We start from the raw sequence: 26,236 nt of genomic DNA, 5'->3' as shown, positions 1-26,236 counted from the left end.
TATAAAATGAAAATGAAATTGCCAGAGCTCTCAGAGATATTTAAATCAGTCTTAGTGACAGATAAGGTACCAAAGCATTGGAGGATAGCTAATGTTGTTCTGCTGTTTAGAAAGGCTCCCAGAATGAACCAGGAAATCACAGGCTGGTGATCCTGACATCAGTAGTGGAAAAGGTTATTGGGAGGTATTCTAAGCTACCAGATATACAAATACTTGGATAGACTTGGACCGATTAGGGATAGTCAACTTTGTGTGTAGTAGGTCGTGTCTAACCAATCTTATAGCTTTTTGAGGAAGTTACCGGGAAAGTTGATAAAGGTGAGGTAGTGAATGTTGTTCATTAGCAAGGCATTTGACAAGGTCTCACATGGGAGGTTGGTCAAGGTGTTTCAGTTGCTTGGCATTCAAGTTGGAGTAGTAAATTGGATTAGACATTGGCTTTGTGGGAAGGCTAAAGAGTGGTAGTAATTAAATCCCTCTATTACTGAATGTGCTGCAGGGAATGGTGCTGGGTCCAATATTGTTTGTCCTCAATACCGATGATCTGGATGATAAAGTGGTTAACAGGATCAGGAAGTATGCAAACAATACCAAGATTGGGGGTGTAATGAACAATAAGGAAGATTATCATGGCTTGCAGCAGGATCGGGACTAGCTGGAAAAATGGGCTGAAAAATGGCAGTTGGAATTTAATGAGGATAAGTATGAGGTGTTGCACTTTGGTAGAACGAAGCAGGCTAGAGTCTTACATAGTGAACCGTAGGCTACTGAGCTGTTTTGTAGAACAAAATGATCTGGGGATACAGGTCCATAATTCATTGAAAGTGGCATCATAGGTAGATAGGGTCATAAAGAAAGCTTTTGGTACATTAGCCTTCATGAATCAAAGAAAATAGGATGTTATATGTTGAAGTTGGAGAAGACGTTGGTGAGGCCCAATTTGGAGTATCATGTGCAGTTTTGGTCACCTACCTACAGGAAAGATGTAAGTAAGGTTGAAAGAGTACAGAGTAAACTTACAAGGAGGACTTGAGTTATAAGGAAAGGCTGAATAAATTAGGACTTTATTCCTTGGAACATAGAAGATTTGATAGAGGTGTATAAAATTACGAGGGGTATAGATAGGGTAAATGCAAGCAGGCTTTTGCCAGAGGTTGGGTGGGACTACAGCTAGTGGTAATGGATTACAGGGGAAAGGTGAAAAGTTTAAGGGGAACATGAGGGGGAAACTCTTCATTCAGAGGGTCATGAGAGTGTGAAATGAGCTGCCAGCGCAAGTGGTGCATGTGAGCTCGATTTCAAAGTTTAAGAGAAGCTTTGATAGATATGTGGATGGTTAAGATATGAAGGGCTATGGTCCAGATACAGGTCATTGGGAGTAGGCAGTTTAAATGGTTCAGCATGGACCAGATTGTCTGAAGGGCTTGTTTCTGCCTTGTACTTTTCTATAACTCTTATGACTCTTGTGGATACAGCCAATGCTGACAAGGTCAGCATTTAATACCTAACTGTCTTTCAATAAAACCAAGCTATTTAACTGGCTAACCATATAAAGTCAATGTCTATGCAGCTATGCAGTCACTAATAAGCCAAATTTCCTTCACTAAATGTAATGAATCTGTTGGACTTATACAACCCATCCATTACATTCAAGATTATTATCAGCCCAAATCCAACCTCAATCAAACCAGGATGTCCCAGTGGCCACACATTTTAATTCCACGTCCCATTCCCATTCTGATCTGTCTATCCATGGCCTCCTCTATTGTCAAGATGTAGCCACACTCAGGTTGGAGGAACAACACCTTATATACCAGCTGAATAGCCTCCAACCTGATGGCATGAACATTGATTTCTCTAACTTCCATTAATGCCCCTCCTCCCCTTCTTACCCCATCCCTGATATATTTAGTTTTCCCCCCTCCCTTTTTTTCTTTCTCTCTCTGCCCATCACTCTGCATGTTCTCCATCTCCCTCTGGTGCTCCCCTCCCCCTTTCTTTCTCCTTAGGCCTCCTGTCCCATGATCCTTTCCCTTCTCCAGCTATGTATCCCTTTTGCCAATCACCTTTCCCGCTCTCAGCTTCACCCCACCCCCTCCAGTCTTCTCCTATCATTTTGCATTTTCCTCTCCCCCTCCTACTTTCAAATCTCTTACTATCTTTCCTTTCAGTTAGTCCTGACGAAGGGTCTCGGCCCGAAATGTCGACAGCGCTTCTCCCTATAGATGCTGCCTGGCCTGCTGTGTTCCACCAGCATTTTGCGTGTGTTGCTTGAATTTCCAGCATCTGCAGATTTCCTCATGTTTGTCCAACCTCAATTCTGCATTTTTGTATACCAACAATTATTAACTCAGACAGACAGACATACTTTATTGATCCCAAGGGAAATTGGGTTTTGTTACAGCTGCACCAACCAAGAATAGTGAAGAAATATAGCAATATAAAACCATAAATAATTAAATAATAATAAGTTAATCATGCCAAGTGGAAATAAGTCCAGAACCAGCCTATTGGCTCAGGGTGTCTGACACTCCGAGGGAGGAGTTGTAAAGTTTGATGGCCACAGGTAGAAATGACTTCCTATGACACTCAGTGTTACATCTCGGTGGACTCCTTTTCTAACCAAGAATTTACCTATTTTTGCTCTTAAAAAAAAACTTCAGATATGCTGGTTATATTACCACTTGATAATGAGAATCAATCTTCAGAGAGAGAGAGAAAAAAATCTTTATCACAGGCTTAAATAAGCAAGTGATTATTCTTAACAGTGATTCCTAGTTCTAAATTCCTCCATTAGAGGAAATGTCAGCTCTATCTCCACAATGTACAACCTCCTAAGATCATAATGTATGTGCTTTAGTCAAGTTTTCTCTCTGTTTTCACACTCATGCTGATACAAGACTAACCTCTGCTCTTTAGGCAACTTCTCCATTCCAGGTGTTGGTCCTATAAATCTTCTCTAAAGTGATTTCAATGCATGAGCATCCTTAAGTAAGATCAATATTGTATACAGTCTCCAAGATGCTGTCTCAACAACGCTCTTGATTATTGAACTGCAATCACTCAATTTCTGTACGTTATTCCCCTTTCAATAAGTGATAACATTGTTAGTTTCTCTGAGCTCTTGCTCTAGCTGTATACTAGCTTCTTAGTCAACTTTACTGGTATCAGCCTTTTATTCTCTAACTCATCAACCGAACTTACATGACCCAGGTGGACGTAGGAAGATAAATCACGAGCCCAGGTTCCTAAATGGCTGTCAGTAATTTAAAATACTTGCTATCATAAATCTCTGCCAGAGCTTCAAGCTGTTACATAAATCAATGTTATTAAAATGGAAAAGCCTCCTAAATAATGTGTTGCCTTTTCAAAAGAGAATTGTATTCCACTGTTACCTCACTGTGGACTGTATGTCTCATTCCAAGAATAAATGTTGTACAAGATCTACAGGTATACAAAATAAAGGGTTTTTTTGACAGTGATCAATAGAGAAAAACTCTTTCATGTCAAAGTGAAAACAGATCTCTACAAAGTAATCTAAATTAATTACAAATATAAAACACTAAATAATTGATTGCATAAGTATTCACCCCCTTTAATATGACACACCAAATCATCACTGGTGCAGCCCATTGGTTTTAGAAGTCACACAATTAGTTAAAATGGAGATCTGTTTTTGGAGACCTGTGTGCAGTCAAGGTGTTTCAAATGATTGTAGTAAAAATACACCTATGTCTGGAAGGTTCAACTGCTGGTGAGTCAGTATCCTGGCAAAACCTAAACCACGATGACAAAAGAACATTCCAAGCTACTCTGTAAAAAGGTTATTGAAAAGCACAAGTCAGGAGATGGATACAAGAAAATTTGCAAGTCACTGAATATCCCTTGAAGTACAGTTAAGTCAATCATCAAGAAATGGAAAGAATGTGACACAGCTGTAAGTCTGCCAAGAGCAGGCTGTCCTCAAAAACTGAGTGACTGTGCAAGAAGGGGACAAGTGAGAGACCTGTGACAACTTTGGAGGAGTTACAAGATTCAGTGACAGAGAAGGGAGAGACTGTACAAACAACTGTTGCCTGGGTGTTTCACAAATAAAGGCTTTATGGGAGAGCAGCAAAGAGAAGGCCACTGGAGGGAAAAAAACACACACATGAAATCTCGGCTAGAGATGCCAGAAGTCATGAGGAAGACTCTAAAGTCAGCTGGAAGAAGATTCTATGTTCTGATGAAACCAAATTGAGCTGTTTGACCATCAGACTCAACCCTATGTTCGGCATAAGCCAAATACCACACATCATCAAAAACACACCATCCCTAATGTGAAGCGTGGTGGTGGCTGCATCATGCTGTGCAGTCTCCTGGAAGGCTTATGGAAGTAGAGAGCAAAATGAATGCAGCAAAATACAGGGAAATCCTGGAGGAAAACCTGATGCAGCCTGCAAGAGGACTGCGACTTGGGAAAAGGTATGTTTTCCAGCAAGACAATCAATCCAAGCATAAAGCCAAAGCTACACCAAAATGGCTTAAAAATAACAATATCTAATGTTCAGGAGTGGCCAAGTCAGAGACCAGACCTCAATCCAACTGAGTATTTGTGACTATATTGGAAAATGACTGTTCACTCATGATCCCCATGCAATCTGACAGAGCTTTAGCAGTTCTGTAAAGAAGAATTTGGGAAAATTTTCAGGTCTCTATCCACCGAGACAAGGCTATAATTGCTGTAAAAGGTGCATCTACTAAATATTGACTTGAAGGGAGTGAATACTAATGCAATCAACTATTTTGTGTTTTATATTTGTAATTAATGCAGGTCACTTTGTAGAGGTCTGCTTTCACTTTGCTAGGTATCTTTTTCTGTTGATCAGTGTCAAAAAAGCCAAATTAAATCTTCTGTGATTGTGTCTGTTTGTGTGTGTATACACACACACATTAATATATACATACATACATATACACACACACATATATATGTACATACATACATTTTACTTAACAAGAATATTTGTATGGTAATAACTATCAAAACTGTTGCTAAAGATCCGATCAATGTAAAGAACATTTGCTAAAATGGAACATATGAACTGAGGTCAAATAGCCTAATTGCCAAAACAGTTTTCCTTTATCAGTGGTGCAGGAGGTGACATTAAGAAGCAGACACCAAGAACAATGAAGCTTCTCACAACTAGATGGGAAGATGAAATGTTGCTCCATTTGAGGGGCAAGGAGATGGTTGAACAAAGGTTGGGATGACTGAGGACCATCCAATGAGATCAACAGGGAGGAATCATTCACTCATGGTGAAAACCTAGATTCAAACAAAGCTGGAAGGAGGTGGATATTAGATAAAAGCCCTTGACTTTTACTGGGAATCAGACAATCCATCTTCTGGCAGGTTATGTTCTAATCTATATTTTCATCATTCATAAAATACTTCTCCCTCCTAATGCCAATCCAACCCCCATCCAATCACCACCCATTCACATACAGAGATCATACCCCAATCACCCATCTTCCCACCAATCTATCCTCCAGTATACACAAAATCTCTTCCACCTTTGATTTTCACTTCTAGGGTTCCTCCCTATTTCCATCTGCATTCCAAACTGTTCTCCAATACATTTCCTCTAACCTATACACTTCACAATGGAAGGGTATTGCACTGAAAAGCCTTTGAGTGTTCTTATACGAGACCTAGTCTACCAGCTGGGCATATCTATGTCTCAAAGCAAAGTGAGGCAATATCCCACACACTACAACTTTACCATTGATTCCAAACAACACTTTTATTATGTACCCAGTAAATTCTAGGATTCGATGCATTGTGGCATGATGCAGCTAAACATGAAACATTACTGCGATAGCTTTTTTCCTTAAATGACTAATTTGTGATGACAGATTCCAGGAAAAAAACAGAAGTATTTCAATCTCCAATGATACAAATTATGCTTTGCTTGATTACCATTTGATCGCCATTAAGAGCCATATTAAATTATGCCATATTATTTCTGGCACCATGAAGCAAAGTGATACATTAAATGGCATACACATACTGGAATGTTATACTTACCATTTCCACTGTTTTGACAAAACTTATACCCTTGGGCATTTTAATGTTAAGAGTGCTTGAGTATGCATTGTCTCCTGCATTGAACAGATCTATATTCAGAATGATTCTCTTCACCTCCTTAACTGCCAGGTAAGATTTGTTTGCATGGTGCCTAGGAAAAAAAAGCATCATCCCCATTAAAACTACATTGTTATAGGAGGATCATATTGCAGTAAGTATTTTGGTCAAGTTATACAATCTCTTGTCGGGTAAGGGTCCGTGCTGGGAATATAAAGTGGGAAAATTATCCTTATATGCTGGCTACAAAAGATTTTTATACAATGTTGAGAAATGATGAACAACACAAATTATTATCTTTGTCACGTCTTTCAGTCTATCTACAGTCCCCAAAGTGCCAACAATTCACATCTAGATTAACAGATATTCAAGTTGCATAAAAGCAGTCAGATGTAATGTTTTTATAATCTAAATTCCAGTACTTCAATCTTTACCTTATTGTAAAAGTAAAATCATTAATTTCTCTACACGCTTATAGATTGCAGCCTCTTGACTGTTTTCTTTTGTGGCAGAAAAACAAGACATTCATAAGATATTCTGGCTTTTAACCAGCACATTAGTCATTGAACACCTTTGGGAAGAAATTTGGCACACAGACAAGAAGCAGAAGGTGAAAAAAAAACACAGGTTATTAGGTTTTAGGGTAACGGCAAATGATAAACATCGTATATTCGAATAATATACTTATACCTGAATAGGAAGGCAAGTTTGCACTTTCAACAACATGTTTGCATATTTTTTGGCAACGAATAACATTTTGACTATATCCCTGAGAGTGTGATATCTGGCTCATGATGAGGTTTCCATGGTGCTGCCAATAAGATGCCCACCAGCCTGGTGCTGAGCGTACAGCAGAGCACCAGGTGCGCATCTAGGAGCGTGACAAAGGTACGCTAAAGACTTCTGCTGATGAATAATCTTTTTTCTGCCCTCCATAAAATTGTCTGGCATAACACAAAGTCAGACACTAATGCAGAGTACTGGCACTGAAAATAAAAAGTAAATGTGCTGAAATAATTTACAGCAATTCCAAATTGCATAGAAAAGGCAAAGCAGAGTACTGTATTCAAAATAATAAATTATTTCTCCCTTTCAAAATACCACAACCAGTATTTCAATATAATCATCACAGTATTTCCTGGTTTTAATTGAAACCCAACCCCCCCCCCACCCAAAAAATAAAACCCCTGAAATTTAACGCAACCTATTTGTTATTAGTTCACTTGGTTTGAATGTTGCTGGCAAGACCAGCATTTATTGCTCATCCCTAATCGTTCCTGATTGAACTGAGTGGCTTTCCATGCCATTTCAGAGAGGAGTTAATAGCTAACCACTTTCCCGGGGCTGAAGTTACTGTTAGGCTGGACATACATATATATTGTGATTTATAGATATTTTATTATGTGTTGTAATGTACTGCTGCTGCAAAACAACAAGTTTTACAACATCTGCCAGTGATAATAAATCTGATTCTAATTCTGATTCCTCCACTGACGGACATTTGTGAATGAGTCAATAACGATCCAGTAATTGCAGTCATTTTACCCTAAGCTAAATCAGAATTTCATACTGCATCAATTTACACGAATAGGTCTATTTTCACAATTTCCAATTGTTGTGTTCTACAGCCATTCAGATAGTCAAGTAGTTTAATCCACTGCGCTTAATGCATCATCTTCAGTTTATGACAGAGGTAAGGAGTCTTCTCATGCAGGTTAATTTAAGACAAATATGATCACCTGAAGGCCACGTCTGCAACATGACATTCTGGAATCAAATGTCTTCTGTTATGCCAGTAATCAGTATGACCCAGGAGGAAGGATTCGGAAGCGGGCCATTCTGTTGGCACCTCTCCAAACTGCCAGAAATGAATTGGTGTGGATAATACGTCCACCAAAATACGAAAAATCAAATTAAAACTACAGCTAAGGAAAATATTAAACCTTATCTTTTAATACTTAAGCCAGCACCACTGCAGCAATTTCTAACTCAGCAAGAACAAACAGCTCATTAAATGTTTTAAATACGCTCAGCTCTGGACTTCCAAATATAAATTAATTTAACTCTATGAAATAAGCTAAACCAAGATATTGGGAAGGCATTGTCCTGTCTAACTTCATTCTTCTGTAACACATCGAACATCATGTTGCTATACTTAGCACTACATCAACAACTGTAAGCGTTATATCAGATATGGTTGTTGGTGGCACGTTTGTGAGGAATTTGTACTTTCTCATCATGACCAGACTGGTTTCTTCCCACATTCCAAAGATGTGCGGGTTATAGTGAGTAAGTTGTGAGCATGCTGTGTTGGTGCTGGAAGCATGGCAACACTTGTGGACATCCGACACAAACAACACATTTCACTGTATGCTTTGATGTACATGTGACAAATAAAGCTAATCTTTATCTTTTATTTAACAGTACCAGAAATAAATTGACCATTGACAAAATGCAATAGATTCAAACACATCAAATGGCTATCTCAGAATCAAGAAAGCGTGAGAGGTATCCTTCTGACTCTTAAATAGTTAAACAGGAAGGAAAAAACTTGCAAAATGTAAAAAAAAAATAGTTGGGTAAAACAGCCATACTAGAACCTTGTGCTGTCTGGTTTTGTGCTATAACTGAAGACTTGATAATACAGAGGAGACAGTGAACTTATAAATTTGCCATTCAAGACAAACTGTTCACATCAGAAGCCAACAAACTGACTCTACAGGATAGGATAATAGCACAACAGAGTAGTGCTTAGAACAATGCTTTATGGTACAGGCAAACCAGGTTCAATTCCTGCCACTGTCTGTAAGGAGTTTTTACGTTGGTAGGTTAATTGGTCATTGTAAATTGTCCTGTGATTACATGCAGGGCAGTGTGACTCAAAGAGACAGAAGTGCCTCACCTGCACTGTATCTCAATAAATAATAAACTAAAATAAGGAAAAATGATACAGTTAAAACATCCAGGAATGAATACGCAAAGGGGCCATCAGAAACTGACTCTGTACCCACTGCAGTAGATAGTTAGAAAGAGCTGGATGTATAAATATTGACATTACATTTGGAGTCATTGACCAATTCAGTCAGTTTGCATGCAACAGCGGCCATACCCCGGGCAACGGCTTCGACTGGCTGGCAAGACCTGGCGAGGGTAGCCAATGCACCTCAAACCCTCGGTGAGTTAGAGGCTTGTCTACCTACGCATGCGAAGACTGAATTCGGCGGACTACACGGAGGAGACCACCACTTGGTGGCCCAGCGAGTAGAAAGGTGGACCCAGCAAAGCGTTGTGGAGCGCAATCAGGGCACAGTGAGACACGTAGGACACCGCTGGCCATCCACTGCATCCCGACTTATCTCCAACCGTCTCGACTCCATCTTGCAACTGGATACAGATGGGTCGGGATGAGAGAGTGAGGCTGACAATTTGCACAACTCTCCCTCACTTTAATCCAAGTCGAGCACAAGTCACGACTCCAAACCCACTCTACTAAAAAACTTCAAGTCCTGTGGCGATGGGCGAGTGGCGAAGCAGCAGGTTTGGATACACTGGAAGCTGTAGTCACAAACCTGCACATAGGCGGCCCAGGGCTTTGGGTCGTTCTCCACTGGAATGAAGCAGCAGTGGGGCTGGGCAGCCCCCTGGGTGTCTGAGCAGTCCTCTTTAGGAATCGCTCTGCTCACCTCCATGGAGGAAGGGGCTAGAAAAGGTGCCTCAAACATAGCCTGCTTCATCTTACCCTGGCCAGCACACCGCGGCTGGTGGGGATCCCACTCAGCGGTCGAACTACAAAGAAGACTAAAGTGAAGGTGCTCAACCTTGGCATGTGAAACGTGCAAACTCTGCTTGTCATCACCAAGGCTGTCAGACCAGAAAGAAGAACAGCACTGGTCACCAAAGAACTAGCCTGCTATAACATGGACATTGCAGCACTCAGCGAACCACACCTAGCAGACAAGGGCCAGCTTACAGAACGTGGTGGCGGGTACACCTTCTTCTGAAGCGGTTGCAGCAGCACTGAACGACGAGAGGCTGGCATTGGATTTGCCATCCGATCCCCCCTCGCTCATAACTTTGCCAAGTTTCCAGAGGGTATCAACGATAGCCTGATGACGCTTCGGCTCCACTTGGCAATCAGAGGAGTGCAACGCTGATCAGCGCATATGCTCCAATGATGACCAACTCAGATGACATCAAAGTTAAGTTCTATGAAGAACTTGACGAACAGTTCCACAGTCAGAGAAGCTTATTGTCCTCGGGGACTTTAACGCCAGAATGGGGACAGATTACCAGACCTGGGAAGGGATTCTTGGAAGACATGGGATTGGCAAGTGTAACAGCAATGGCCTGCTGCTCCTCAAGACATAGGCTGCGCTTGACCTTGTCATCACCAACACCCTACTCCGCCTCCCTACCCGTAACAAGACATCCTGGATGCATCCACACTCCAGGCACTGGCATCTGATTGACTATGTCATCACCAGAAAGAGGGACTGGCAAGACGTGAGAGTGTCAAAGGCCATGTGTGGTGCTGACTGCTGGACGGATCATTGACTCATAGTGTCCAAGTTTAAACTTCGCATCCTGCCTGTGAGAAGACCCCCAGGTCAGAAGACTGCAAAGAGGCTCAATGTCTCCAAGCTGAAGGGCAGCGTAGTTGCAGAAGAATTTCATGAAGACCTAGAGAGCAGGCTGCTTGACACACCCCAGGATGACCACACCAGCATTGAAGAGCAGTGGACGGCTTTCAGATATGCAGTCTACTCTACCTCGGACCAGCAATCCATAGACATCAAGACTGGTTCGATGAGAACGACGAGGAGATACAGACACTGTTGTCAGAGAAACACCAACTGTTCAGAGCGCACCAGAACGATCCCACATCACAAGCAAAGATAGATGCCTTCGGCAGTGCAAGACGGAAAGTGCAGAAGAAACTCCGTGAGATGCAGGATGTCTGGTTCAGCAATAAGGACGATGAGATCCAGGGCTACGCAGACAGTCATGACACCAAGCATTCCTACGACGCTTTGAAGGCAATGCATGGAGCTCAGTCCTCTGGCTCCTTCTCCCTCCTCCGTGCAGATGGGATCGGCTGCTGACAGAGAAAAAGCAGATTTTGGAAAGATGGGCTGAACACTTCAACCAGGTCCTCAACCGCCCTGCTGAAATCAATGATGAGGCCATTGCTCACCTACCTCAGGTGGAGATCAACCTGGACCTTGACAACCACCCCACAGAAGAAGAAGTCAGAAAAGCCATCAGGCAACTTTCTTGTAGCAAAGCACCAGGACCAGATGCAATCCCTGCTGAAGTCTACAAAGCAGGAGGCCCATTCATGATGCAGAAGCTGTCTGAGCTCTTCCAGTCTATGTGGAACGAAGGAAAGGTCCCGCAACAGTTGAAAGATGCCAGCATAGTCCACATCTACAAGAGGAAAGGCAACCACCAGTCTTGTGCCAATCACCAAGCCATCTCCCTCCTGTCCATAGCTGGGAAGATCTTGGCTCGCGTCCTGCTTAATCGCCTTCTCCAACACCTTGAGCAAGGTCTCCTCCCAGAAAGCCAGTGTGGCTTCAGTGCAGAGCGTGGAACTATTGACATGATATTTGCTGCACGCCAACTCCAGGAAAAATGTCAAGAGCAGCACAGCAACCTCTTTATGACCTTCGTCGATCTGACCAAGGCATTTGATACGGTCAGCAGAGATGGCTTATGGAAGATAACGGAGGAGTTTGGCTGCCCTAACAGGTTCATCATGATTGTTCGGCAGTTCCACGATGGCATGATGGTGAAAGTTTTGGATGATGGTGATGAGTCAGAAGCCTTCCCAGTGATGAAAGGTGTGAAGCAAGGATGCGTTCTCGCCCCTACACTCTTTAGCATGGTCTTCTCTGCTATGCTGAATGACGCTTTCCGCGATTGTCAGGATGGTATACACGTCAGATACAGGACTGGCGGTGGGCTATTCAACCTCCGGCGTCTACAGGCTGTTACAAAGGTAAATGAGACCGTCATCAGAGACCTCTTATTCACTGATGATTGCGCCCTCAATGCCAGCACAGAGCAGAAGATGCAGGGAGAAATGGACTGCTTCTCACGAGCCTGTGACAACTTCAGACTTACAATCAGCACCAAAAAGGCCAAAGTTATGTAACAGCCCACACCCGGAAAGCCGTACCAGGAACCACACATCACAGTAAAGGGGCAGAAGCTACTGGCAGTCGACAGCTTTACTTATCTGGGCAGTACTCTATCACGAGCGGTGAACATAGATGCAGAGATCAGCAACAGAATTGCCAAAGCCAGTGCTGCCTTTGAGAGACTCCGTGAGAATGTATGGGAGCGGAGAGGACTCAGCCTTACCACCAAGCTGAAGGTCTACCGAGCAGAGGTTCTCTCCACCCTCCTCTATGCCAGCGAGACCTGGATTGTCTACAGCAGACACGCTGAACAGCTCAACCACTTCCACTTGAGCTGCCTCCACAGACTTCTTCACGTACGATGACAGGACAAAGTCCCAGACACGGAGGTCCTGGAGCGGGCTAGCACCCACAGCGTCTACACCCTCCTACAGAAAGCCCAAGCCAGATGGGCTGGCCATGTCGTCAGGATGTCTGACAGTCGACTACCAAAACAGATGCTGTGTGGAGAGCTGACCCAGGGCAAGCGCTCAGTTGGAGGGCAGAAGAAACTTTTCAAAGACTGCCTCAAAGTCTCTCTCAAAGACCTCAACATCAATCCCAGTAGCTGGGAATCACTTGCTCTGGACCGCCCAACCTGGTGGAGCAGGTACCACTGAAGGAGCGTATGCAGCAGAGGCTCAGAGGAAACGCGCCGCGAGCAAGGCTCGAGCTACCTCCATTTCCACTGCAGCACCTACCCTCATGTGTCCCACATGTGGGCGAGCTTTCAAGGCCCGGATTGGCCTCACCAGTCACCTCCGGACCCACAGTCACAAACCCTCCACCTGACAGAAGTCGTGGTCGTCTTCGACTCCGAAGGACGAACAACAACAACAGTCAGCTTGAGATTGCGCATTTGGCCCAGATTGGCAATTTGAGGAAAAATCTTTTACAATAATATTTGTCATCTGTAAAAGGAGTAACACAGGGTGAAAAAAGTTATTCAATTAGGGGAGCACAGATATCTGGTGAATTACAAATTTAATCTACTTTAACAGACAGAACAGATAAAAGTGTTTGTCATACTCCATTCCTACAAAGACTACAGCATAGAAAGCAGTTGTTCCATGACAAGAGTCCATATGAATGTTAAGCACCGGTAATCTAATTAGGCTCCTTCCCCAGAGCCATGAAAATTCTTCCATTTTTGACATTTACTGGGTCTCTTTTGAGATGCTGCAGTTAGTAGTGCCTCCACTATTACCATTGATCTAATCACTTGGTGCATGAAATATATCCCTACGTTACTTCTGGATCTTCTGCTATTCATGTTCATTTAGTATCCCCCAGCTCCTGAGCCTTTCACCAATGGGAACTTTTTTTTCTGTCTATACCCTTAGGGAATATAAATCTTGTACTTCCAACAGATATTCTCGTAACATCCTCTGTTGAGGATCCTCTTCTTCGCCAATAAATTCCTGTACCTCAAGCCCCTCATTCTTGGAACAATTTTAATAAATTTCTTATACACTTTCTCCAAAGCCTTCACTCTTCCCTAAAGTGTCACACTATGGACTGAGCCCAATTCTCCAGTTATTTATAACACTTCGGATTTCACATGCATTTTAGCCACCTTCCAAATCAGCCCAAGACACAGACCCAAGATACACGTTTTCCCCCTTTTAGAAATGTTCTCTACAGTTTACATAGCCACTAAATTGTTTAAAGAACAGACTTATGGACTAAAAGTAAAATACCTGGAAAGTTCAATTTTGCAGGGAAATTTCAAAAGATCAGCGTGGAATTGCCTACCTTTCTCTGTGTAGCTGTCAGGAAGTTTGGATTATGGCACAAATATTCACAAATTCCAAGCTCCTGCACATTGTCTAGTGGTGAATCCACAACTATACTCTGCCATATGGAGCCAAATGATTACGCCAAAAGTGCTGTAAATGCCAACAAATAGGCACTGACAAACCGGACTGAACAACTTGCACCAGGTGAGACCAAATGCATGCAGATCTGCTCCAGAGAGAATGGTCTGCCAGATCTTTTTTTTAATCTTTGGAGTTTATTTCAATATTGTAGGTGATCTTTACGTGCTTTAGTTCAAATGTTTCATGTCTTTGACCAATGATTTTGAATTTTATTTGAGTCTGTCCCAAGTGTGACAAGCTCTGCCGCCACATTTCTGACAGGTGAGTGGGTCAGACCGTGATTTAGCTATCCATTATGATCATTGATCAGCTTTGCAAGCGTGGCTTAACTAATGCCCCTGCTTCCACCTGGTGCGGTTTATGGTTTGGGAAGAGCAGCCATCCACTGAGAGTCGGAAACGAGAACAAGGCTCCTCTGAGTCTCACCTGGCATCAGCAGCATTGAGGAACGACAGGAGTTTCTAATTTTCTCACCTGCTCTTATCACACAAAGTGATAGAAGAAGCACCAGCAAGCAGAGTGAATATTAAAACTTTATACACACACATCAATCCGACAAAAAATTAAAATCAAATTGAAATTGAAGCTTCTACATTACTTGCATTTGTTTCACATGAACTATATTTGAAGACCTGTATCAGATTAAAAGATTATAAGCCATTACTAGACAGAAATAGATGCATGTAATGTCCCTCATATTTATTAACAATGTCACAAGGAGATTTACAGCCAATGAGGCTTTACATTAATGACGAAAATGCAGCAGGCAATTAATATATGGTGGAAAAGTAAAGTACTAATACCAAATTAGCTGTCAGTATTAATGGAAGGGGAGGACTTCGCAACAGTAGCACTAGATACGTGCTACAAAGGAAATCCTTTAAGATTCTGTCGAGGAACAAAAAGATTTTGCCACATTTTTGGGAATGTAGATCACTAATCTGTGGTTGGGAAATGGAGGGAGGAATTTTTATGTGAAGCTAACATCTTGTTTGAATAGATGTGCACTATTTCTCCATGAAAAGGGAAAGATGTAGTTGGAGAGACAGATTGTTCTAAGAGTTTTCTCAGTCAATGTGTCACCATTCGATGAGCCAGAAAACTAGGTAATCATGCAGAGCAAATAAACAATTTAAAGGTGACTGAATATTTGGGAAACAATCCATAATCTAATTAGATTTTGTGTAAGAGCAGAAGGATCAAAGAAAAGTTGAAGGATATGTGGCAGGAAAAATCTATGCGAGGTAGAGGTTAAAAGAATAAAAGCATAGATTTTACCAGTGGGAAAAATTAAGACATGCTCGAGGTCAAGTTTAATTCTCATTCAACCGTACATGAATACTGCCAAACAAAACGGCATTACTCTGGGACCAAGTTGAAAAACAGGCAGCACAGTAGCTTAGTGGTTAGCGACACACTATTACAGTTTGGGACATTGGAGTTCGAAGTAAAATTCCAACGTCATCTGCACGGCCTCTGTGGACTATATGGGTTTCCTCCCACAGTCTAACCAACGTACTGGTTAGTAGGTTAAGTGGTCATTATAAATTGTCCTGTGATTAGGCTAGGCACCATGGCTTATAGTGTCAGAAGGACCTAATCCACATAATATCTCAATGAATTGAAATGAATTAACTATTTCTTACATCCTTCAGATACATGAGGAGTAAAAATCTTTACATTACATCTCCATCTAAATGTGCCATGTGCAACCATAGTAATTTATAATAAATAGAACAGTCAATGTAATATAGAGCACAGTCAAGTCAGCGTGAATTAATCAGTCTGATGGCCTGGTGGAAGAAGCTGTCCCAGAGCCTGTTGGTCCTGGCTTTTAAGCTGCAGTACCGCTTCCCGGACGGCAGCAGCTGGAATAGATTGTGGTTGGGGTGACTCGGGTCCCCAGTGATCCTACAGGCCCTTTTTCACAACTACAGATCCGCTGCGCTGTCTACACAACTCTCTGAAGAGTCCTACGATTAAGAGTACCGATAGTCATACAGAAAGCAAGGTACATACTGTATAGCACATAAGGTAGCAGTACGAGTATAGCCACTCAAAAGAATTATAATGTAGCCCAAGTCTCTCAGTGTCACGTGCTGCAGATTGATATCATCAGCAAGAGTAGGCCCATAGCAGACCACAGACAAAGACAATCCAGCTTGTCTTTCACTGCACAAACACCGGAGGGCAGCACCAACGGGAGGAGCCAACACAGACTCCACCCCCTACTGTGCCTCTGCCTTCTCCCTCACCTCCTTTAGAGTCTTTCCCCGGCCCCTTGCAACATGGCTTGACGCAATCCAGCTCACATTCCTCTGAGTGAACACTGAAGAGCAGCACCCATGCCAGTATGGAAGCAGTGCCACACTGCCTCTGGGCACCGAATGATGCCCCTCTCCCGGTAGGGGCTGCAAACAGGTGACACCTCAGTCACGTCGCCTAGAGGCCACGCAATGCCCCTAAGCATCGGTCCTGCTAATAAAAAAGTAAGCCGGATTTGCGGTATTCCACATTGCCAATGTCAACGGGGTCTTGCTCAGAGCAAAATAGTCCAGGACAATCATTCGCTTCATTTTTTAGACCATACACCACTTTTGTGTGCAGACTCTGACACCTTCCTGTATCAGGAAGTAACACAGTCCACACCAAGTATAGCTCCATTGCTACTGACAAACTCACTGATGGGTAGACCTGCTTAACGTGATGTTCTTGATAACCAGCCGGGTCTTGCGATCGTAATAAAGATATAAAGGATGAACGATCGCACCTTTGGTTGGACCCAGAGAGGTCGCTGCAACTGTGTGTCCGGCATGGCAAGTGAGGCAAAACATACATATTATAAACAGTCCACTTGGAAAGTACGTTGTCAGAGTTCAGAAATATTTCAGTTATAAATCAAAAGACAATAATTTGAATAACAATCAGATAACTCAAAAACCTATGGTCAAAATAAATTCATATAAATACTTGAAAGTAACGAAGGGATCAGAACAGAGATTTACTGAAAGAAAACCATCGAACTACATAGTCATCAGCTCTGCACAGGAACAAAACCTAACAGTACAGTGGTGTAAAAGTTAGCTCAATATAAAATGAAGGCACCTCATGTATACTGTATATTAGATCAATTTTCAGAATGAAGATGGACATCAGCATCACAGGTCTGCTGGAACAGCTATTATTCAAATCTCTCTCTGATTCACTTCCAGGTGATAACTATGTGGAAAATTTGATGGCAGTAGAGCATCACAAGTCTCTGAATGTGAACAAAAGAGATGGTTGTTGACTTCAGGAGAGCACGGAGCGACCACTCTCCACTGAACATCGATGGCTCCTCCATTGAGATCGTTAAGAGCACCAAATTTCTTGGTGTTCACCTGGCAGGGAATCTCACCTAGTCCCTCATGCAGTAATACATTTCTTCACTTGATATACTTTTCAGTAAGTGATCATAAGAGCACAACAGAAGCACAACAGTGACATTCAGACTTTCCTGTAGTTCATCTTTTACCTCAGAGCTACTTTCTCTAACTAGCCCTCTAATCGTCTTTAATATCTAGAATCCTGCCCATGGCAGGTGTATCCTCCCATTGATACAGAAGCCTGACAATGTTGAGCGATTAGTGTCATTAAGACCCTATAAGACATCTATACTCTTGCACGCGCATCTTCTTGCAATAAAGCCTCTCTGTACCTGCCTGTTAGCTTACAGCATTAGCTTAGTTAGCTAATGCAGGTGCCTTTTGAGCAAATGATTAGTGGGTTAAAGGCAGAATGCACTCTCTGTAGAACAAGTTACTCACCCTTCCATTATCAGTTTTCCAGACACTTGCAGGTCAGCAGCACAGTCTTTAAAAGCACATAGCCGTTCAAAATGTGTCTGTCCAAAAACGCAAACCCAAAAGCAAGCATTAAAACCAAAGAGAAACAAAATGTATATCTTAGCAGATAAAGAACATAGCACAAAGCTACAAGTGCCACAATATTCCTGAGGTTGTTGGATAGATAAATTCTTGAGTAACCTGCATCTCCTATTACAAGGAATCACAGACATGTGCCTACGATACTGACCTAGCATTTAAGTGAAGGGGTTATGGGTCAGCTCTCAAGCCGGTTGGTGGGATTGGAGATGAAAAGGAATGGGAGCATGGGATGCTGTGGAACAGGAGAAACATTCCTGATCCCCTTGATCCCTACAGAGGCTCGTAAGCCATCTTCTCTGGTGGTTTCCAGCAGGAACACTGGTCAGGTTGCCATAAACCTGGCAGCGTGCACTTCATTCTGCTTTAGCTCAATTTAACACAGGAATCCTGAAACAGATGTTAAGCCTAAGTAGCGTAGCTCAGAAGTCACCTGTCAAATTGGTACCTGGCAGATTTCCAAGAGAAGGGAGGGAGATCAAGCATAGTGTCCACAACAATCTCCCTAACATACATTTTCCAGCTAGATACTCAAATAAGTCAGTCTGCTAACTTAAGATTCAAACTTTATCACTACAGGAAATATAAAATATAAACACATATATGTTCACACCTTGTTTTTGGCTCCAATAGTTCCATTTTTATTCTTTTGCAAAACAGGCTGAAGTGGAGGGAAAGTGTCTGTGGATTCATTCTTTAAAATGTGATTACCCAGGGAATACGTCACCTCAAATTCCACCGGTGTGAAAACATCTCGGATATTTTCCTTTTAAAACAGGAAATCACATCATTAAAAAAAAGTGATCTGTAAACAGTGTCTGAATCATATTGTTTTATTATTTCTAGAGAATAAATTATCGACCAAAATTTGCAGATAATTTTACAGGAAATGCAACAGTAATTGTAAAATTTATTCTAGTTAAGAGTTTGAGGGAAATGGAAGACCCATTCTCTATTCATTACTCCATGGAAAATTCAAACTGATGTCAACAAGATATACAAAAGTTTAAATGATGACTAATTTTCCATAAGATGTTCACACTAGAGAGAGATTAGAATACAGGACAGTGGAGCACAGAAGCAGGCACTTCAGCCCACAATGGTGTGCTAAACTAATCAAATGCCAACTGAACTAATCCCTTCGGTCTCTATCACATCCATATCCTTCCACTTCCTGCACTTTCATTGGCTTATCTAACAGCCTCTTCGACGCCTCTTTCATATTTGACTTCACTGCCACCCCATGCAGCATATTCTAGGCACCCTCCCCTGTGCAAAAACAACTTGCCCTGCTCATCTCCTTTGAATTTAACCCCTTCCATCTTGAATGCATGTCCTCTGGTATTAGACATTTCAACCCTGGGGAAGATCACACCTGTCTGGACTATCTATGCCATTCAATACAGTAAACCTCCATCAAATCTCTGTCTGGTGCAGCTGGACCATCATCAGCTTGCCCTTTGATTTGCCCGAGTCTTGTTGATCTGCCAGCACATTGAGAGGAATTGAGAGCACATTCATGGAGGAATGCTGCTGACTGCCACATTCCTGGCAGCAAGAGTACACACTGAGGGATGCACTGTAGGGGCTCGGTGGGGAAGGACCACAGTATAGGGTAGGTTTGCTACTGGACAAGGAGGTGCTGGGTTGAGTGATGAAGCCAATTATTGCAGTAGTTTATCACCTCAATGAGTAACAATAGTTCTGATGGTTTTAAGTAATGTAACATAACACTGCTTAACACATTGACTGTGAATGCAAGAATGAAAAGCCATTGCATAGCTTATTCTTGAAGACTTCTTTTAAATAATGAATGAAATTAATTTTGATATAAAAACCTCCCTCAGATCTCCTCTCAGCCTCTGTTGCTCTAGGGAAAACAGCACAAGTTTAGCCAACCTCTCCTTACAGCAAATGCCTTCTAATCTAGGCATCTAGGCCTAGTAAATAAATGAAACACAGTAATAATTATTTCTGCAGCAAGTCATAAAACAAAGGATTCAAATTGATCAGCAAGAAGATCAATTACAAATGTCTGAACACTACAAGTTTTCATTGAATTATGCAGGGTTGCCAGAAAATGGAATGTCTTTATCATAATATTAGATGCAAAATGTATGCAAAAAAAATTCAATTTTAGCTGCAAAATTCAGAAATGAGCTCATACAATGATCGGTGAAGGAATCTAGATAACCCCTGCAACAGGGGGAAAGTGTTCCTCAAATTATTCCCAAGTGTTAGATTTATTACATTACACACAATAGAGTGTCTGTGGGGATTTGGTTTCAACAGCAGCAAGTGAAGTTAACAGCCCACGGTTGTAAGAATTGCAAAGCCAACAGGTGGTTCAGGGTTGGTGGGAAGTTAAATTGCTAAAGTGAGATCTCAAGTGCCAGCCAGTTGCAATGAACCAACCGTGGAGTGTGCCTCCAACTGAGACCTTATTATTGTTAGAAAGCGCATCCATTTCTCAGACATTTGCGGCATGTCATCTAAAAGCTTGATGCACCCCTATAGATTTGTGGTGGGAGAGTATATTGACTGGTTGCATCACAACCTGGTATAGAAACACCAATGCCCTTGAAAGGAAAAATCCTACAAAAAAATACTGGATACAGCCAGACCTTCATTGGTAAAGCCCTCCCCATTATTAAGCACATCTACAAGAGCACTGTTGCAGGAAAGCAGCATCCATCATCAGAGACCCCCACCATCCAAGCCATGCTCTCTTCTCACTCATGCCATCAGGAAGTAGGTACAGAATCCTCAGGTCCTACACCAACAGGACAGGGACAGTTATTACTCCTCATCCATTGTTTTTGTACCCGAGGTTATAATTTCACTCATCCCAGCACTGAATTGCTCCCACAACCTATGGACTCACTTTCAAGGACTCTTCGTCTCATGTTCGATATTTATTGTTCATTTACTTATTTTTAAACATTTTTCTGCATTTGCACAGTATGTTGTCCTTTGCACATTGGTTGTTTGTGCATCCAGTCAGGGCAGTCTTTTCATTGTGCTTCTTGTGCATTTGCTGTGCATGTCCGCAAGAAAATAGATCTCAAAGTTGAATATGGTACTTTGTTAATAAGTTTACTTTTAACTTTGTAATCAGGCCATAAGTTATGGGTCAAATTTGATAAAATATCCCTCAATTAAACACTACTTCCACACAAACTTAACATCACTAACACCGTTTCCTGAAACTTGAACAGAGTTACTGAATCTAAAACAAGCTTCAGTTCAGAATTAAGGCGCATTGGCAATTCTTGAACATTTATTTAACTGGGCTTACAATTTCAAGCAAAGCCAATGCACCTTGGTTCCTTTGTTCATATTGATAAAGCCTTTTCTGAACTTCGGAGCTGTTCAAAATGATAACATTCAAATGGGAGTTGCCTTGAACGAGGGTGTCAAGATGTAGAAGACTGAAAGCATTCATTAAATGCAGGTTACGCATGGAATTCCCACAGAAAATTTTTGAACCCGAGGTTATAATTTCACTCATCCCATCACTGAATTGTTCCCACAACCTATAAATTCACTTTCAAGGGGTCTTTGTCTTTGAGGTAGCAAATTTAATCACTCAATTTAAGAGAAGAGTGAGAAAGAGGAATTGGGTATTTACAGACCAATTAATCCAACTTTAGTAGCAGAAAAATGACAGTTGATTTTGTTTAGGAAATGACAGCAGGGCACTTGGACGATAATAAAATGAATGGGCAGAATCAACATGAATTTATGAAGGGGAAATCATACTTTGCAAATCTACTGGAATTTTTAAGGTTTTATTTAGCTGAATAGATCGAGGAATATACAGTATTTAGACCCCCAGGAGAGCTTCAGGCAGATGCCACACAAGAGATAGGAGAACACAGGATTATGGGATACTGTAGTGATGTGGACTGAGGAGTGGTTAATGGACATTAACCAGAGGAATAAATTAATCCTTTTCTTCACATTGGAGGTTCTGACAAGTGGAGTGCCGCAGGAACAGTGCCGGGTGGCAGCGGCTCAGAACCATTCATCATGTCAATAATGCCACTGAGTGCAATATACCCGAGTCTGTTAATAATGCAAAGCTGAGTGCCAATGTTGGCTGGGAGGAGGATGTACAGGGGCCTTTCAGAGACAGAGACTTGTTCAATGCATTGGGAAGAACATGGAGCTAAAATATGAAGTGGCAGAAAAACTGTTGATTTTTGTTGAAGAGAGATTGGAAGATGTTGGTCTATGGAAAGACCTGTGTGATTTGAAACACGAATCATTAAAAGGTAACTTCCATTTGTTATGATCCCAGCCCCCTCCTTTGTGAGAATCGCAAGAGCACCCGTTGAGAGGGGGGGGGGGTCAGTAGACCCAGGAAGTGAGAGAGAGAGAAACGTGAAAAATTGCACGTCCCACCAGGAATACAGAATAAGATGCCAGCAACTATTGTCTCATGGAGACCACGTGAAAAGCCCTCGGGCAAGGTGGGCTGGTTGAGAGAGAGATTGCATCATCCCAACCTGATTGACACCTGCGACCCCGTGAGGAAGTATAAAGAAGAGTCTCAGGGGGACAGCCCCTCAGACGCACCCAGAAGACACGAGAGAGTGGTCCCACAGCAGCGGGAAGCCATTCTGAAGGAAGCCACGTGCGTTAGATTCCGGGATTGGAATTTGTGGCTGGAATCACAGAAAACCGCTTTTAACTAACATCGGGGAGAGGAAACCAATGCTCCCCCGATTTCACGGAAGATTCATCAAGACTCGGCAAGTTCTTTCTCTTCCCCCCAATCTCTGTCTCTCGGTCACCCCACGCAAAACCCAGCGATTTTCAAAGGGCTGAGGCCTGCAGACTTTCAGAGTGACTTTTATATTTCCAATGGACAATCTATTAACCCCTAGACACCAGCAGAGCTCACTTCTTAATGATGATTATTACTATACCCGCGCTTTAGATTGAATGTTAACGATGTGCACTATCTGAATGTATGTATTAACCCTACTTTTGTGTCCCTTTATAAATAAAAACGTTTGAAAATAGTGACAACAGACTTCAACAGACCACTCTATCTTTGCTGGTAAGTTATCCAGTTACGGGATACGTAACACATTGCACAACAAGCAATTAAAATACAAACTGTATATTGACACATTACAGAGGGAAAATGAAAGTGACTGCAAAAAGCAAAGGCATCCTCCAGGAATTATATAGGTAGGTAAGACTGCCGTCTCCCTACCTAAAGAAAAAAGTAGCAACGAAGGTTCACCAGACTGATTACTGCAATAGTGGGTTTATCTTTTAAGATATTAAGAACAGGCCAATTCCCTGTAGACTTTAAGAATGAGAAATGATCCCATTGAAATATACAAAATACTTACCAGACCTTGCTGGATAAATGCTGAATGTTTCCCATTGCAGAGGCGTTCAGCACCAAGAATTCAAAGAATGGGGCTGACCATTTAGGATAGGGTTGAAAACTAAATTGGGCTGTAAATTGTGGAGATTACATGAATGACCAACCAGGTAGTATGTGACTTATTTGCTGCCGAATGTTCTCTCTTTGTTACACATGCCCTCAGAATTCAGCAGCTGTGTACCCGTAACAAAGACTCCCAAGTACTCCTCGCCATTGGTACCAGCTCCTGCTCAGACTGTGAATGAGCAGGTGGCTACTAAGCTGCTAAATGGAAGCACCAAAACGAAGGTGTTGGCAGTCGTGCAAGGCAGTAAGCCCAGTGGCTGTACGCTTGCAGAAACAACAATGCCAATCATTTACTCCAACACATATTACATGCAGAACATTTAAAGTCAAATGACTGGGATACCCCAGTCATAGTAATAACTCATAATTGAATTTCTGATAAAATAAAGTCAGCATATGTCAGTATTCATCTTATTTATTACCAGCCTGCTGAAGACATTGCCTCTCTGCCTCTGAGAAACACAAATCTACAAGATGTTCTCTCCTCCAGGGGCTGGACTACGTGTTGTTGCTCACCACCTTCTTTGTACTTTAACTCTTTCTCCCAACGACAAATCTGCCAACAAACTGACGATGGCATATTTATCCAATGGACAGATGTGACCCACTGCATTATGATCAAGGCAAGTATCAACAGTGATGGAAAAGATTGAGGGAATGCTGAAACACAATCGTAAAGACTCAAGGCTTCTGGAAGTTGAGCAGCGATGAGGACTAAAGTGGTGGGTAGTGCATTTAGAAAGAGTAAATTGAGCGGGGGGAGTGATGAGGAGTAAAGTAGTGGGTAGTGCATTTAGAAAGAGTAAACTGAGCAGGGGGGAGTGATGAGGAGTAAAGTAGTGGGTAGTGCATTTAGAAAGAGTAAATTGAATTGGGGGGGGGGATCTTGAAACAAAGAATATCAGTCGATTAGAAAAAGTAAAACAGCAAATACTGTTCACTCACAATTCAGAATCATCCAGCGTAGGAAAAGGTCCTTCAGCCCAACTTGTCCATGCTCACTCTGCTGTTCAGTGACAAAAGGCCATCTGCTTGCATTTACCCCAACACCCTCTAAACCTCTGCTTTCGATGTACAAGTCTAGATGGCTTTTAAATGAGACTAATCTGCCCACCTCATCCCTGGCAGCTTATTGCAAGTATGTACCACTCTCCACACAGACAGGCTGCCCCGATGTCCCTTTTCAATCTCTAGTCTCTAATCTTAAATCTATGCCCCCTTGCTTTTAGCAAACACTCCCTGGGGAAGAAAAGTTATGCTTTCACCCTGTCTTTGCCTCACATAATCTTATATACCTCGCTCAGGCCACACTTAATCTCCTATGTTCCAGGGAATATAGTCCTAGTCTGCACAATTTCCCCTTGTAACTCAGACCTCCCTTTCTGGTAAGTCTTTTCTGTAATCCTTTCAGTTTAATAAATCTTTCCTATAATCCTAAATGACCCAATTTGTACTCCAAGCGCAGTCTCACCAATAACTATAGTCCAACTTCCAAAATCCTATACTTAATGCCCTGACTGATGAAGGGCAGTGTGCCAGGTGCCATCTTCACCACCCTGCTTCCAGCAACTAGGCATTTACACTCAGGTCCCGGGGTTCCATTAACACTTCCCAGAGACCTACCATTTACTGTACGAGTTCTCTGGTTTGTTCTCCCATCATGCAATACCACACATCTATCTGGATTAAAAGCATCTGCATTCCTCAGCCCACAGTTGATCAAGATCATCCTGGAATTTTTCATAAACTTCTGCACTATCAACAACATTACCTATTTCAGTATCATCTACACTTACTAACCATCTTCTGCACATTCACATTCAAATTGTTTAATATAAATTACAAACAAAGGTCTCAGTACTGACTTCTGTGTCATACGAGACACAAGTCTCCAGTCCAAGAAAAGACCCTTGACGATCATCCTCTGCTTCTTAACCCAAGGCTAATTGTTAATCCAATCTGTTATCCCTCCCTGAATCCCATGGACCTTTCCCAGTAGCCTGCCATGAGGGAACTTGTCAAAGATCTTGCTATATCAACAACATCTACCCTCTTGGTCATCTCCTTGAAGAATTCCAAGAGATTTTTCAAACACAACTTCCCACAGAAAAATCTGTCTGTCCTGAACCAGATCCTTTCTCTCCAGATGTTTGTAGATTCTGTCCCTCAGAATCTTCTCCATCAATTTATCCAGCACTGATGTCAGACTCACTGGCTTTTTTTTTGCTGCCTTTTTAAGCAGAGGTACCACATTAGCCACTATCCAGTCTCCTAGAACTTCACCGGCAAAAATCTCCGCAAGGGCTTCTGCAATTTCTGCTCTAGCTTCACAGAAGATCCCAGAATACTGCAAGTCAGGCCCTGGGAATTTATCCACTGTAATACACTTTAAGGCCTCCCTCTACACCTCCACCCTCCTAATCCACATGTAATTCAAGACAACAGCACTTTTTCCCCCTCATGTCCTTAGCTTCCATTGTTTAATCCACAGTTTCAACAGGAGAGAAGTATTTATCAAAGACCCCTAATTTCTTTTACATCCACACACAGAGAGCCATGATAAACTTCAAGGTGGCCTATGCGCTCCTTAACCACTCTTTTTGACTTAATATACCCATGCCGCTTTCTCCCTCTGCTAGGGAAAAGTCCTG

The 26,236-nt window shown here is 42.2% G+C and overlaps 1 protein-coding gene across 2 annotated transcripts in view; it reads right to left on the bottom strand.

Moving 5' to 3' along the window:
* itga4 (integrin alpha 4) overlaps positions 1 to 26,236 on the bottom strand; it is a 228,219-nt gene that overhangs the window by 48,990 nt on the left and 152,993 nt on the right. For both annotated transcript variants that reach the window (XM_059966797.1, XM_059966796.1), the window contains exons 16-18: positions 18,726 to 18,878; positions 17,996 to 18,072; positions 6,071 to 6,221 (exon numbers count right to left, since the gene is read on the bottom strand). In XM_059966797.1, coding sequence (XP_059822780.1) covers positions 6,071 to 6,221; positions 17,996 to 18,072; positions 18,726 to 18,878 — 381 coding nt within the window. The remainder of the gene's footprint in view (positions 1 to 6,070; positions 6,222 to 17,995; positions 18,073 to 18,725; positions 18,879 to 26,236) is intronic.

This window comes from Hypanus sabinus, chromosome 4 (assembly GCF_030144855.1).
Source record: "Hypanus sabinus isolate sHypSab1 chromosome 4, sHypSab1.hap1, whole genome shotgun sequence".
NCBI lineage: Eukaryota > Metazoa > Chordata > Chondrichthyes > Myliobatiformes > Dasyatidae > Hypanus > Hypanus sabinus.
The sequence above is the reverse complement of the archived record's forward strand: the minus strand, read 5'-3'. Positions and strand labels throughout refer to the sequence as shown.